General features: G+C 33.8%; 1 protein-coding gene across 1 annotated transcript; it reads left to right on the forward strand.

Annotated features, from left to right (window-relative positions):
* Window positions 1-7,574: 7,574 nt before the first annotated feature.
* LOC148938682 (uncharacterized) lies at window positions 7,575-9,497 on the forward strand. The gene is made up of 2 exons (XM_089107622.1): window positions 7,575-7,733; window positions 8,734-9,497. Exon 2 carries the CDS (start codon window positions 8,808-8,810, stop codon window positions 9,495-9,497), a length of 690 nt encoding a protein of 229 aa, XP_088963748.1. The 5' UTR covers window positions 7,575-7,733; window positions 8,734-8,807.
* The last annotated feature ends 1,877 nt before the right edge of the window (window positions 9,498-11,374 follow it).

Raw genomic sequence — 11,374 nt, forward strand, 5'->3', positions numbered from 1 at the left:
GTCACGTTTTCCTCAGTGAGGTGAATCCTTTTACTACAAAGTGAAAAATGATGAAAAAAAATTGAAACGAACGAACAGAGCCTAGTGAAAATTTTATACAGAACAAACGTGTTTTCTGCATGTAAATACACGATGATGTTTTCAATTACCAGTTATCAGTCGCCTGTGACCAGTTAAAACCAGTCGCCTGTGACCAGTCACAGCCTAAATATTTTTTCATTTAACAATTCGCTTATATCTGATGAAAAGTGAACTAAAACAAAGTATTTATTGTTCACAGTTCAATAGACGTCATAAAGAAAGATATAAAGAATATGGGAACTTCGTGGGAGGGTGTAAAAAGGGAAGCTTTGAATAGAGTGGGATGGAGGAGGAGCTTGTGTAGCTGTGTTGGCCTCAGGCGGCTTGGTATTGATTTAATTTTTTAGTAGTAGTAGTAATAATATCCGTATTTGAATTATTATTTGTAAGACCTGAGGAAAACGTGACTTCTTTTTTTTTTTTTTTTTTTTTTTTTTTTTTAATCCAAAGCTGTGTGACTGCCCAAAAAATTCTAACTTCAACATATGATGCGCATTCTTTTAGATCTATCTCTTTATGTTAAAATAATTCCTGATATTTGTTATAGTATTTCTTCTCCTTTAATTATGGTTTGATTTACGCCTCGGTATACTTTTAAGGCTTCAGTTTAGCTCTTTCGTTGCATCAGAGTAACTACTTTTAAAAGCTAATATGAGTATCACCATGAGGGAAAGAACAGGGGTGGAAAATAAAATTATTTGTTAAAACATATCAAGACATATACTGTTTTTTCCTGTAGACTATAAACCTATTGAAAGATATACTGCTTTTTGTTTTTAACTCTGTAGACTTTTAAAACATATTGGAAGATATGTGTTTTGTTTTCGGTTTCATGAGTTTTGATTTTATGTTTTATTTTATTTCTCTGTAGACTTTTAAACTTTTAGGTCACTTTTCACCACACGTGTCTGGACTTCACTTACAGGAAAATACGTCACTAGTGGTTTCAACGAATTCATCTACGAGTAGTTTCTCAATTTCATGTGCATCAGAATCTGAAGGAAAAGGCTTAGAATATCAGAAAACAGGTTTGAAAAGTCACCTTCAAAGTAAAAAGTATGGAAAATTGAAAAGATATAAAAGAACTCAGAAAAAGAAAAAGACATATAAATGTGAGGTATGTGACAAGACTGTTTCTCGACTGTACGATTTAAACCAGCACCAAAGGGTGCATACCGATGAGAAACCGTTTAAGTGTGAGGTTTGTGACCAAACCTTTTTTCAAGTATCAAGTTTGAACACCCATAAAAGAGTGTACACGGGTGAGAAGCCATTTAATTGTGATGTTTGTGAGAACCTTTTCTACAGCATCAAATTTGAACACCCATAAAAGATTGCATTCAGGCGAGAAACCATTTCAGTGTGATGTTTGTGACCAAAACTTTTCTCAAGCATCAAGTTTGAACACCCATAAAAGAGTGCATACGGGTGAGAAGCCTTTTAAGTGTAATGTTTGTGACAAAATCTTTTCTACAGCATCAAGTTTGAACCAACAACAAAGAGTGCAGACAGGCGAAAAACCGTTTCAGTGTCACGTTTGTGACCAAGCTTTTTATGGCGCTTCACGTTTATGAACCCATGGAAGAATGCACACGGGTGAAAACCCGTTCATGCGTGACTTTCGCGATAAAGCTTTTTCTCAATCAGAAAATTTGGGAACCCAGCAGAGAAGTCAGGCTGGTGAGAAACCGTTTATGTGTGATGTATGTGGCAAAACGTTTTCTACAGCATCAAATTTGAACACCCATAAAAGATTGCATACGGGCGAGAAACCATTTAAGTGTAATGTTTGTGACAAAACCTTTTCTGTAGCATCAAGTTTGAACCGGCACTAAAGAGCACACACGGAAGAAAAACCGTTTAAGTGTGATGTTTGCGACCAAACCTTTTCTACACCATCAAATTTGAATACCCATCAAAATATGCACACGGGTGAGCAATCGTTTAAGTGTGAGCAAGAAATTTGACCAAGCACCAAACAGGGCATATGAGTGAGTAGACAGTTACATGTTATGTATTTTCGCAAGTTTGCAGTTTGAATACATATCAAAGACTGCGTACAGGTGAGAAACCTTTCATATGTGACGGGGGTGGAAAAATTTTGTAGTTTTTAGTAATTTTAGTGGCATTAAACGGTGGTTACAGGAGTTTTGGAATATTGCTGTATCGTTTGTGGTTATTATTCTCACAACCAATTAGTACATCAAATTAGTTTTATTCAATTTTTATTCAATTTCAGCCACAGGTACACCACTTTGTTTATGGTATTGTGCCATACAACATACAACATTTCATCAACCATACAAAATTTTACTTTCTGAATTAGTTTAAAATTTTCAGAATTCATTATTTTGTTTGATTACCTAAGTAGACCACAAGGTTTATTTGAGAGAGAGGGTGCCTGAAAAGTATTAAAATTACTTTAACCCACAACTTTTGACCTCGATAACTGAAATTTTGAAAAACTAAAAGAATTGTTTGTTTTTCCTGCTATTTGTGCAATGATTCATATGTTCTGAACTTATGCTGACAAATTCATTGTGTATGAGGGTTCTTATGCACTGAAAAAGGTAATGAGCAAGTCCTCTTCTCCCAAAAAAATGGAATTGATACGTCTGTTGTTATTTGTTTTGTGAACGGTCTAAGAGGGATCTGATTGAAACTTATTACTCTAAGTTTCTTTACTAGGCATACCCTAGGGCAGTGGTTCTCAAACTTATTTAGATACTGTATCCCCTTTCACCAAAAAACATTTTAGGTACCCCTTCTCAGTTACCGGTACTAAGTAAACTACAGCTAAAATATTAAACAAATCTTAAGGCATTAACCTTTTAGACTCAATTATGCTTCATGTTTAAGTAAAAACAAAGAGATATTTTGTACAAGCATTTTTACTTAATAGATTTACTTTGAAGATTGGTGAAACTTGAGAAACCCTTTTAACATAAATAAGTGGTGGTAAACTCCACAAGAAATTTAACAGCAGTGCTTAACAGTTCTTTGTATTCCTTCCCAATACCGATCCAGAAATCTAACAATGTTTTTTGGTTTTTCCCAGAGAGTGATCCTTTTTTACCATGGCATCAGTTTTCTTTTCTACATACAAAATGTCAAAAACACTGCCCGGCATGGATAAATTCCAGCTGTTGAGTTTTTCAAAAATATCACTCAAATAAGCCAACTTCAAAAGCCAATCAAAATTAGTAAGTACAAAAGAGACCTGGGATTTGTATTCGATAAAAAAAATGTAAAATTGTTTGTGGAGTTCAAATACACGGGACAAAAAATTTCCCCAAGAAAGCCATCGTACCTCAGTGTCTAGCAATAAGCTATCATGGAAGCTCCCTATTTCCTGGCGTAGAATTTCAAAGTAACAAGGTTTTTGAGGCTTATTTTTTATGAAGTTCACAAATTTAACATTCTGATCAAGGACAACATTAAGTTCCTTAGAAAGGTTCTTAGCTACCAAAGCCACTTGGTGAAGTACACAATGAGTGAACTTACACTCAGTTGAAACATTTTTAACATGGCATACAAGCCCCGGGATGTGACCGCTTATAGTCTTAGCACCATCCATACATAGTGACCCACAGTTTTTCTTTTCGGGTAAAAAATCTAACAATTTGAGAATATCTTCACCTTTTGTCGATGTTTAAAGTGTCTTACAAAATAGAATATCTTCAAATGTTTCATCTTGAAAATGCGATCAGTTGGACAATGCCAGCGACATCCGTGGTTTCATCGAGTATTATACCAAATTAAGAAGTACCTTGAATTGCTCCGACAAGTTGTTCTTTTGTGTGATGCTCCATATCACTAATTTATCTGTTTTCTATATTTATCTCCATTTCCGTCTTTTTTATGTATCAATGTTAAACAAATCAATGGCTGGTAGTTGATTCTTGCACAGTTTTCGATTTTAAAACTTGGTGCTCAAGAGTAAAACTAAAGTAGCGAAACGGAGTATGATACTAAGTCCGTCATTCCAAAGAACGAAGAACTAAAAAGTAAGAACGGCATTTCAGTGAACTGCTTATAAGCGCAAAGTAAAACCAAGTTAAATTGGAAAAACACAAAACGCTCTCAAACATAACACCCAATAAATTTTTGGCTGTTTGGGGTTAAGAATGCAGGAATAGGCTCAAAAATTAATGTTAATAATACTAAGTTGCTTGGATTAGGAATGAGAGAGGGTGGAGAGCTGATTTTAGGAAACAAGAAAATCGATCAAGTGGATAGCCGCAGGGCTGCCTAAGTAAAGAGCGAAGTGGCTTCTGTGTGTTTAAACACTAATCGAATGGGTTTAAAATCGAAGGTGATTGTAAACCTGCCTGCTTTTTGAGGATACTTCGACTGAACCCACCTCCAGATTAAGATTCACTGTTTTTTGACAAGAACTTCAGTGCTATCTCTTCTCAATAGGCGTTTCTATCGTAGTGTACGAGGCATCTACCGAAGAATTTCTAAACTTGCAAAAGGTAGCAGTTAATATCAGAAACATTTATTGTACTTTCACACAAAAGGTGAATTCAAATTCTGAATTTTTTTATCTAACCTAGAACTTTTCGAGTTGCGGGAAATTTTCTCCAGAATTAACTAGCCTATTGTCTATACACTGGCTGCTTTTTTATGTTTTACAAGCATTTAACATAGAATTTTTGGCAATCTTCTTTTTTTCTACACTTAAGGACACTGCCCAAATTTGTTCCTAATGCAGAATCACCCCTGTCTACGTCTGAGGATAGTGCCCTACTAATATTAATACATTTGGAGAGGTACCTAACTGTTAAAGTTGATATTATCACTGATTTAAGTAGATGATGATCCTGTTCATTATGTCCACGTTATAGACTTGTGCCCGTTTGTTGTCTACCGTAAAAAAGGAAAAAAAATGATAATGCTAAAGTAAATTTTCTTTTGCAGATGCGAAGTAAGTTGACTGACGAAGAAGGCATCAAAATCATATTTGACGAGGAAAGTGATATCAATTATGAAGAGTCAGATGTAGATCTTACTAGTGATAAAGAGAACGGTCGAGATCCAACCTGTGTCCCATCTGAAGCTGCAGACACTTTCTGTGGTCCCAACGTAATTACTCAACCGAGTGCCGATGTTATATCTGAAAGCGATTCAAATGACGAAGAGCCACCACCTTCATCAAAAAGGATAAGAACTTATTCTAGTAAGCAACCAGCTACTAATATATCAACCAAGCCAACAGATAGCTCTGATATGGATAGGAACGACAATTCTAAGCCATCAGTAACCAGTTTTGCCAGGAAAACTAAAGTGAAGACAGCGAGACTATGGAAAGTAAGCGTATGCTAACGTATGCTTTTGAAAGATGCTAATAAATATGATGTCGCTAGCGTATTTTTTTTTTCCAAAACTAAGGCTCTTAACGAATTTTTTCAAACTTAAAAACTTCAGTGTACAGAAGGAAATTATTTTTTTTTTTCAAAACACGTTTTAAAACATTTGGTGACAATGGGGTTTGGTTTATCTTTTGTAGGTTGCTAAAAAAGTTAGAAGGGAACTATTGAAAAGGTTGGACAACAAACTCCTGGTGAATTATTTGAAGCAATTCTAAAGGGTTTCAGGCTTTTTCAATATCTGTGTACTCTGTCTTAGTTACAGCTGTCACTGCAACCATTGTATATAAAAAATCTATTGAATAGGGATATTTTTTGTTGTTTTTTACATCAGTATATCGTCTTCATGTGTAATTAAAGAATTGTAGTAAAAAGATCAAATTGGTTTCATAATAACATTGGCATAGATGCTGAAACAATATTTTGATAAAAAAAAAAGTAATGGAAGGCAAATTTAGACCTTGTCATAAGTAGGTCCTAGAAAAATTGTCCACCTTTGTTAACTTAACAATTGATTGCTTTTTTCAGAATTTTTTTTGACAAATATATTTATTATTTAGTGGATATTAAAAAACTGAAGACTTTTTTTTCTGGAAATACTTTTTAAATTGCTTGAATTTCACTTTAGATTTGAATTTTAAATTACTTTAGAAGTTAATTACTCAATTTTTAATAAATTTTTTAATTGGTAAATACAATGCTATTACATAACATCTTTTTGGATCTAATTTTTGGTCACGTTCTTGAAGCCCTAAAAGTAAGAACAGCTAGATAGAAGCTCTTGGAAAAACATAATGAATATACATAATAGGCCTACACTTTGTAGTGTTTCAAGCAATAAAACCAGTTTTATTGTAAATTAAAATCAACAACTGCACTTTAAAATAGTTACATCAAAAAGGTAGTTTTTTAATTTTTGTACTCTCTTCTTAAAATGAATAATCAGATTTCTAATGACTTTGACTGCTGAAGAAGTTGAGCCTATGTTTTCAAATGTATTGAGATAAGATATGCTTTGCAGTGGTTAAAAGTCATTATTAGTCATCAATCATTATATATTTTGTATTTTAGGACTCTCCTGACTAAAATATGTGTCGTATCCAAGTGTTGATGATAGTATCATACTTCTAATAATTTGCATTTACTCCATTCCAAGATCTTTCATGGAACTGCCACAAATTCCGAAAATGGCTGATCTCATCACCGTTTCTGAGGATTCTTTCATTAAAAACGATAAGTTGAACAGTTTCATTTTCTGTTACAGAATAGAAGAAAAACTACTTAGCTCTAAAAATAATTTTATCTTCTTTTTCTTTCTCTTTAAGTGGTCCTAAGAAAAAAAAATTAACTGCATATGTTCTTAGATCTGACGTTTAAGAGCCAAGGGTTGATAATAGTGCCTTTTTTGCGCCGCAACATATTTAAATTCAGATTATTAGCTTTTATTTTTAAGTTTGGAGAGTCAAGTAATTATCCCGTAGAGATTTTTTCTGTCAATATTTTCCATGTGTAGGTATTACGAACGATATATTATCACCAAAGCAGGTGTAGTGCTGGGGCTTCTGATGGAATATCAATTTATAAGACGCATAAGAGCGGACTAAAGTTTCTTGAATTCAGATGTTAAGTTTTGGGAGAATATATTTTGTATTTTATTGTTTAGGAACTAATGGAGAAACCCCCCAATTGATTGGTATTTTTGCCTTTAGTTTTGTAATTTTTTTGTGATTGGTGAGCTTTAAAATATTTATTGTTTTGTCACATTTTTTATTCAATATTTGTTTTATTGAGTCTGTTATCCTAAATTTACACTTATCCAGCAATCAGCTCTTTTTTATGAATTTTGTTTTATGAATTTCAGGTTTTTGTTCATTCTATGTTAATGAATTTCGTTGAATGTTTCAGGTTTTCTTTTGCTTTTTAAAAGCAGATTTTAAAAACGATTTGAGGAAAAAACCTGTATAGCCTATACATCTAATATTATGTATGTACATAATGTCTGTATATTTATATTTTTACACGTCACTAAAAAGAAAAAGCAGTCACATTTGTTTAGTAAGCTTCACTGTTAAATTTTTATATGTCTATTTAATTTAAAATTTGTTTTAGGATTTTAAGACACTTTATCATGTGACCTTGAGAAGCCCTTTCATTTTCGAAGCCATCTTTTGTCACCAAAACGTGAAGATGTTCCCTTGCTGAATTTACCTAGCCTTTCAGGACCATTTAAATTTGAATACGACACCCAGGAATTGCAACCCAAATGTTCCAACAATGAAGGTATATCTGAAAAATTGTGTTTTTGTTGATTGAAATGTATTACCTTTAATTTCCTTAAACTGCAGCTAGGAGCAATCTAAGGATTTCTGTATTAGATATTATTTTATTGGACAAAAATAGGACAAAGGGACTTAATCTTAAGATGGAACTTTTGTTTATCTTTTTTCAATGTGCAGGTGTTTGACAAATCGCTTTTTTGGTGTTTGATGAACATTTTTAAATTTTCATTTGAAAGTAGTTTTGAAGGTTTTATTGTTTTTCAACAGGCTTGGTAATAAACCTTAAAACTACATCTCTATAAAAATTTTAAAATCCATATTTATGCTGTATATTTCTTTTTAAATTAAGAGATAAATCTGTTTTTTATTTTAATTTCTAGTTGAATTTGAACGAAGCAACGTTTTCCTCAGAGGGATTAAAGATAGTCACGTTTTTCTCAGAGAGCTGAATCCTTTTGTCTTTTACCTTTTTAATCTTTTTCCAGTGTGCAGGTGTTTGCCAGACCGCTTTTGTAGTCTTTAATGAAGATTTTTAAATTTTCATTAGAAATAGTTCTGCAGCTTTTATTGTTTTTCGAAAGGCTTGATAATAAGCCTTAAAACTACATCTCTATACAAAAGATAAATTTGTCTTTTATTTTATTTTCAAGTTGAATTTAAAAGAAGCAACTTTTTCCTCAGAGGGACTACAGATAGTCACATTTTTCTCAGATGAATGAATCCTTTTTTTATTCTTAAAACTAGTTTCATTTTTGCTCTTTCGTTGCATTATAATAGCTAATTTTAAAGCTAATATCACCATGAGGGAGAGACGAGGTTGTTAATAAAGTTAGTTGTTAAAACCTATTGAAAGATATAGGGTTCTTTTTTTTTAACTCAGAAGATTTTTAAAACTTCTAGAAAGATGTGTTTTTTTGTTGTTGTTTTTTTTAGTTTTAATTTTTTACATGATTTGTTTTTTGTTGTTTTTTTTTAACTCTTTTAGACTTTTACATTTTTAGGTCACTTTTCAGGACACGTGTCTGGACTTCACTTACAGGGAAATACGTCACTAGGATTTTCAAAGAATACATCTATGAGCGGTTTCTCAAATGCATGTGCATCAGAACCTGAACCGTCTAAGTGTGATGTTTGTGACCAAACCTTTTCTCAAGCACGAAATTTGAAGACCCATCAAAGAATGCATATGAGTAAGAAACTGTATAAATGTGATGTATGTGACCAAACCTTTTCTCGGGCAGGAAATTTGAAGACCCATAAAAGAGTGCATACGGGTGAAAAACCGTTTAGGTGTGATGTTTGTGACCAAACCTTTTCTCACGCAGCAGGTTTGAACACCCATCAAAGAATGCATACGGGTGAGAAACCGTTTAAGTGTGATTTTTGCGACAAAACCTTTTCTACAGCATCAAATTTGAACACCAATAAGACAGTGCATACGGGTGAGAAACCGTTTAAGTGTGATTTTTGCGACAAAACCTTTTCTACAGCACAAAATTTGAACCGGCACCAAATAGTGCACACGGGTGAAAAACCGTTTAAGTGTGATGAATGTGACCAAACCTTTTCTCAAGCAGCAGGTTTGAACACCCATAAAAGACTGCACATGGGTGAGAAGCCGTTTAAGTGTGATGTTTGTGACCAAACCTTTTCTCAAGCATCAAATTTGAACACCCATAATAGAATGCATACGGGTGAGAAACCGTTTAGGTGTGATGTTTGTGACCAAACTTTTTCGCAAGCAACAGATTTGAACAGCCATTAGAGGGTGCACATGGGTGAGAAGACCGTTTAAGTGTGATGATTGTGACCAAGCTTTTTCTCAAGCATCAAATTTGAACACATATAAAAGAGTGCATACGGGTAAGAAACTGTATAAATGTGATATATGTGACCAAACCTTTTCTCTCAAGCAGGAAATTTGAACACCCATAAACGAGTGCATATGGGTGAAAAACCGTTCAAGTGTGATGTATGTGACCAAACCATTTCTCAAGTATCAAGTTTGAACTACCCATCAAAGAATGCATACTGGTGAGAAGTCGTTTAAGTGTAATGTTTGTGACCAAAACCTATTCTCGAGCATCACATTTGAACACCCATAAAAGAGTGCACACGGGTGAGAAACCATTTAAGTGTGATGTTTGTGACCAAACCTTTTCTCAAGCATCAAGTTTGAAAACCCATAAAAGAGTGCATACTGGTGAGAAGCTGTTTAAGTGTGATGTTTGTGACCAAACCTTTTCTCAAGCATCAAATTTGAAAACCCATGAAAGAGTGCATACGGGTGAGAAACCATTTAGGTGTGATGTTTGTGACCAAACCTTTTCTCGACGCATCACAGTTTTGAACACCCATCAAAAGAGTGCAGACGGGTGAGAAGATCGTTTAAGTGTGATGTTTGTGACCAAACCTTTTCTCGACGCAGCAGGTTTGAACGCCCATCAAAGAGTGCATGCGGGTGAGAAACCGTTTAAGTGTGATTTTTGCGACCAAACCTTTTCTCACAGCATCAAGTTTGAACACCCATAAAAAGAGTGCATACGGGTGAGAAACCATTTAAGTGTGATGATTGTGACAATAACTTTTCTACATGCACAAAATTTGAACCGGCACCAAAGAGTGCGCACGGGTGAAAAACCGTTTAAGTGTTATGTTTGCGACCAAACCTTTTGTACATCATCAAAATTGAACACCCATCAAAAAGTGCACACGAGTGGTAAACCGTTTTAATGTGAGCAGGAAATTTGACCTAATAAAGAGGGCATATGAGTGAGTAGACAGTTACATGTTATGTATGTGAGAAGTGTTTTCCGCAAGTTTGCAATTTGAATAGCATATCAAAGACTGCTGTACAGATGAGAAACCTTCGATATGTGATGGATGTGTGTAGAAAACTTTTGTGATTTTTAGCAATTTTACTGGCATTAAGCAGTGCTTACAGGAGTTTTGGAATATTGTTGTATCCATTTTGTGGATATTATTCTCACAACCAATTAGGACATCGAATTAGTTTTATTCAACTTTTGTAATTGCTAAGGAAACTAAACAAAGTGTTTAGTTTCCTTAGCAATTATAGTTTCTTTAGTAACACAATTTTGCTTGAGTGATACCAATGTGATTTATGTAAGAAATGTTTGTTTACATCAAGGTTTTTGAAGAATGAGCACATAAGATTTTATACAGACGAATACTGTTTAAAAGATTATTTATGCAAGAAGTTCTTGCCGTGACTGGACTGTATCGAACACGCTCAAAGAGTACACAGAGGTGAGACACCATTTAAATGTGATTTGTGTAAAAGGGTATTTTCATTTAAGTTGGCTCTGCATTAGCATCTAATAATCTATTCTAGAAAAAGCCTCTCAGTTTTCAGACTACAACAAAACCTTTGGAACAATAGTGATTTTTATTTAAAATGGAAAACTTAATAAAGAATTAAAGCTGCTCCACTTTGGCTTATTCTCACTTTTAAATTAGTACTTTGGACATTTATATAGTTTCTGTGTTTTTTTTCGTTTTAATTTTTGTGTTTTTTTTTTTTCTTTCTTTTTTTTGTTTTTTTTTTTGCAAGTTAAGATTTTATTTCATCCAATGACCAATGTGGAACCACACGAGAAGAAAAAAGGTAAATGCCTGTTT

Source organism: Artemia sp. Qi Xiang Cuo, unplaced genomic scaffold (genome assembly GCF_049724085.1).
Source record: "Artemia sp. Qi Xiang Cuo unplaced genomic scaffold, ASM4972408v1 HiC_scaffold_3027, whole genome shotgun sequence".
Lineage (NCBI taxonomy): Eukaryota > Metazoa > Arthropoda > Branchiopoda > Anostraca > Artemiidae > Artemia > Artemia sp. Qi Xiang Cuo.

What these genes read in the sequence shown, in the direction of transcription:
- LOC148938682 (XM_089107622.1), top strand. Translation starts at nt 8,808, where the DNA reads ATGAGCGGTTTCTCAAATGCATGTGCATCAGAACCTGAACCGTCTAAG.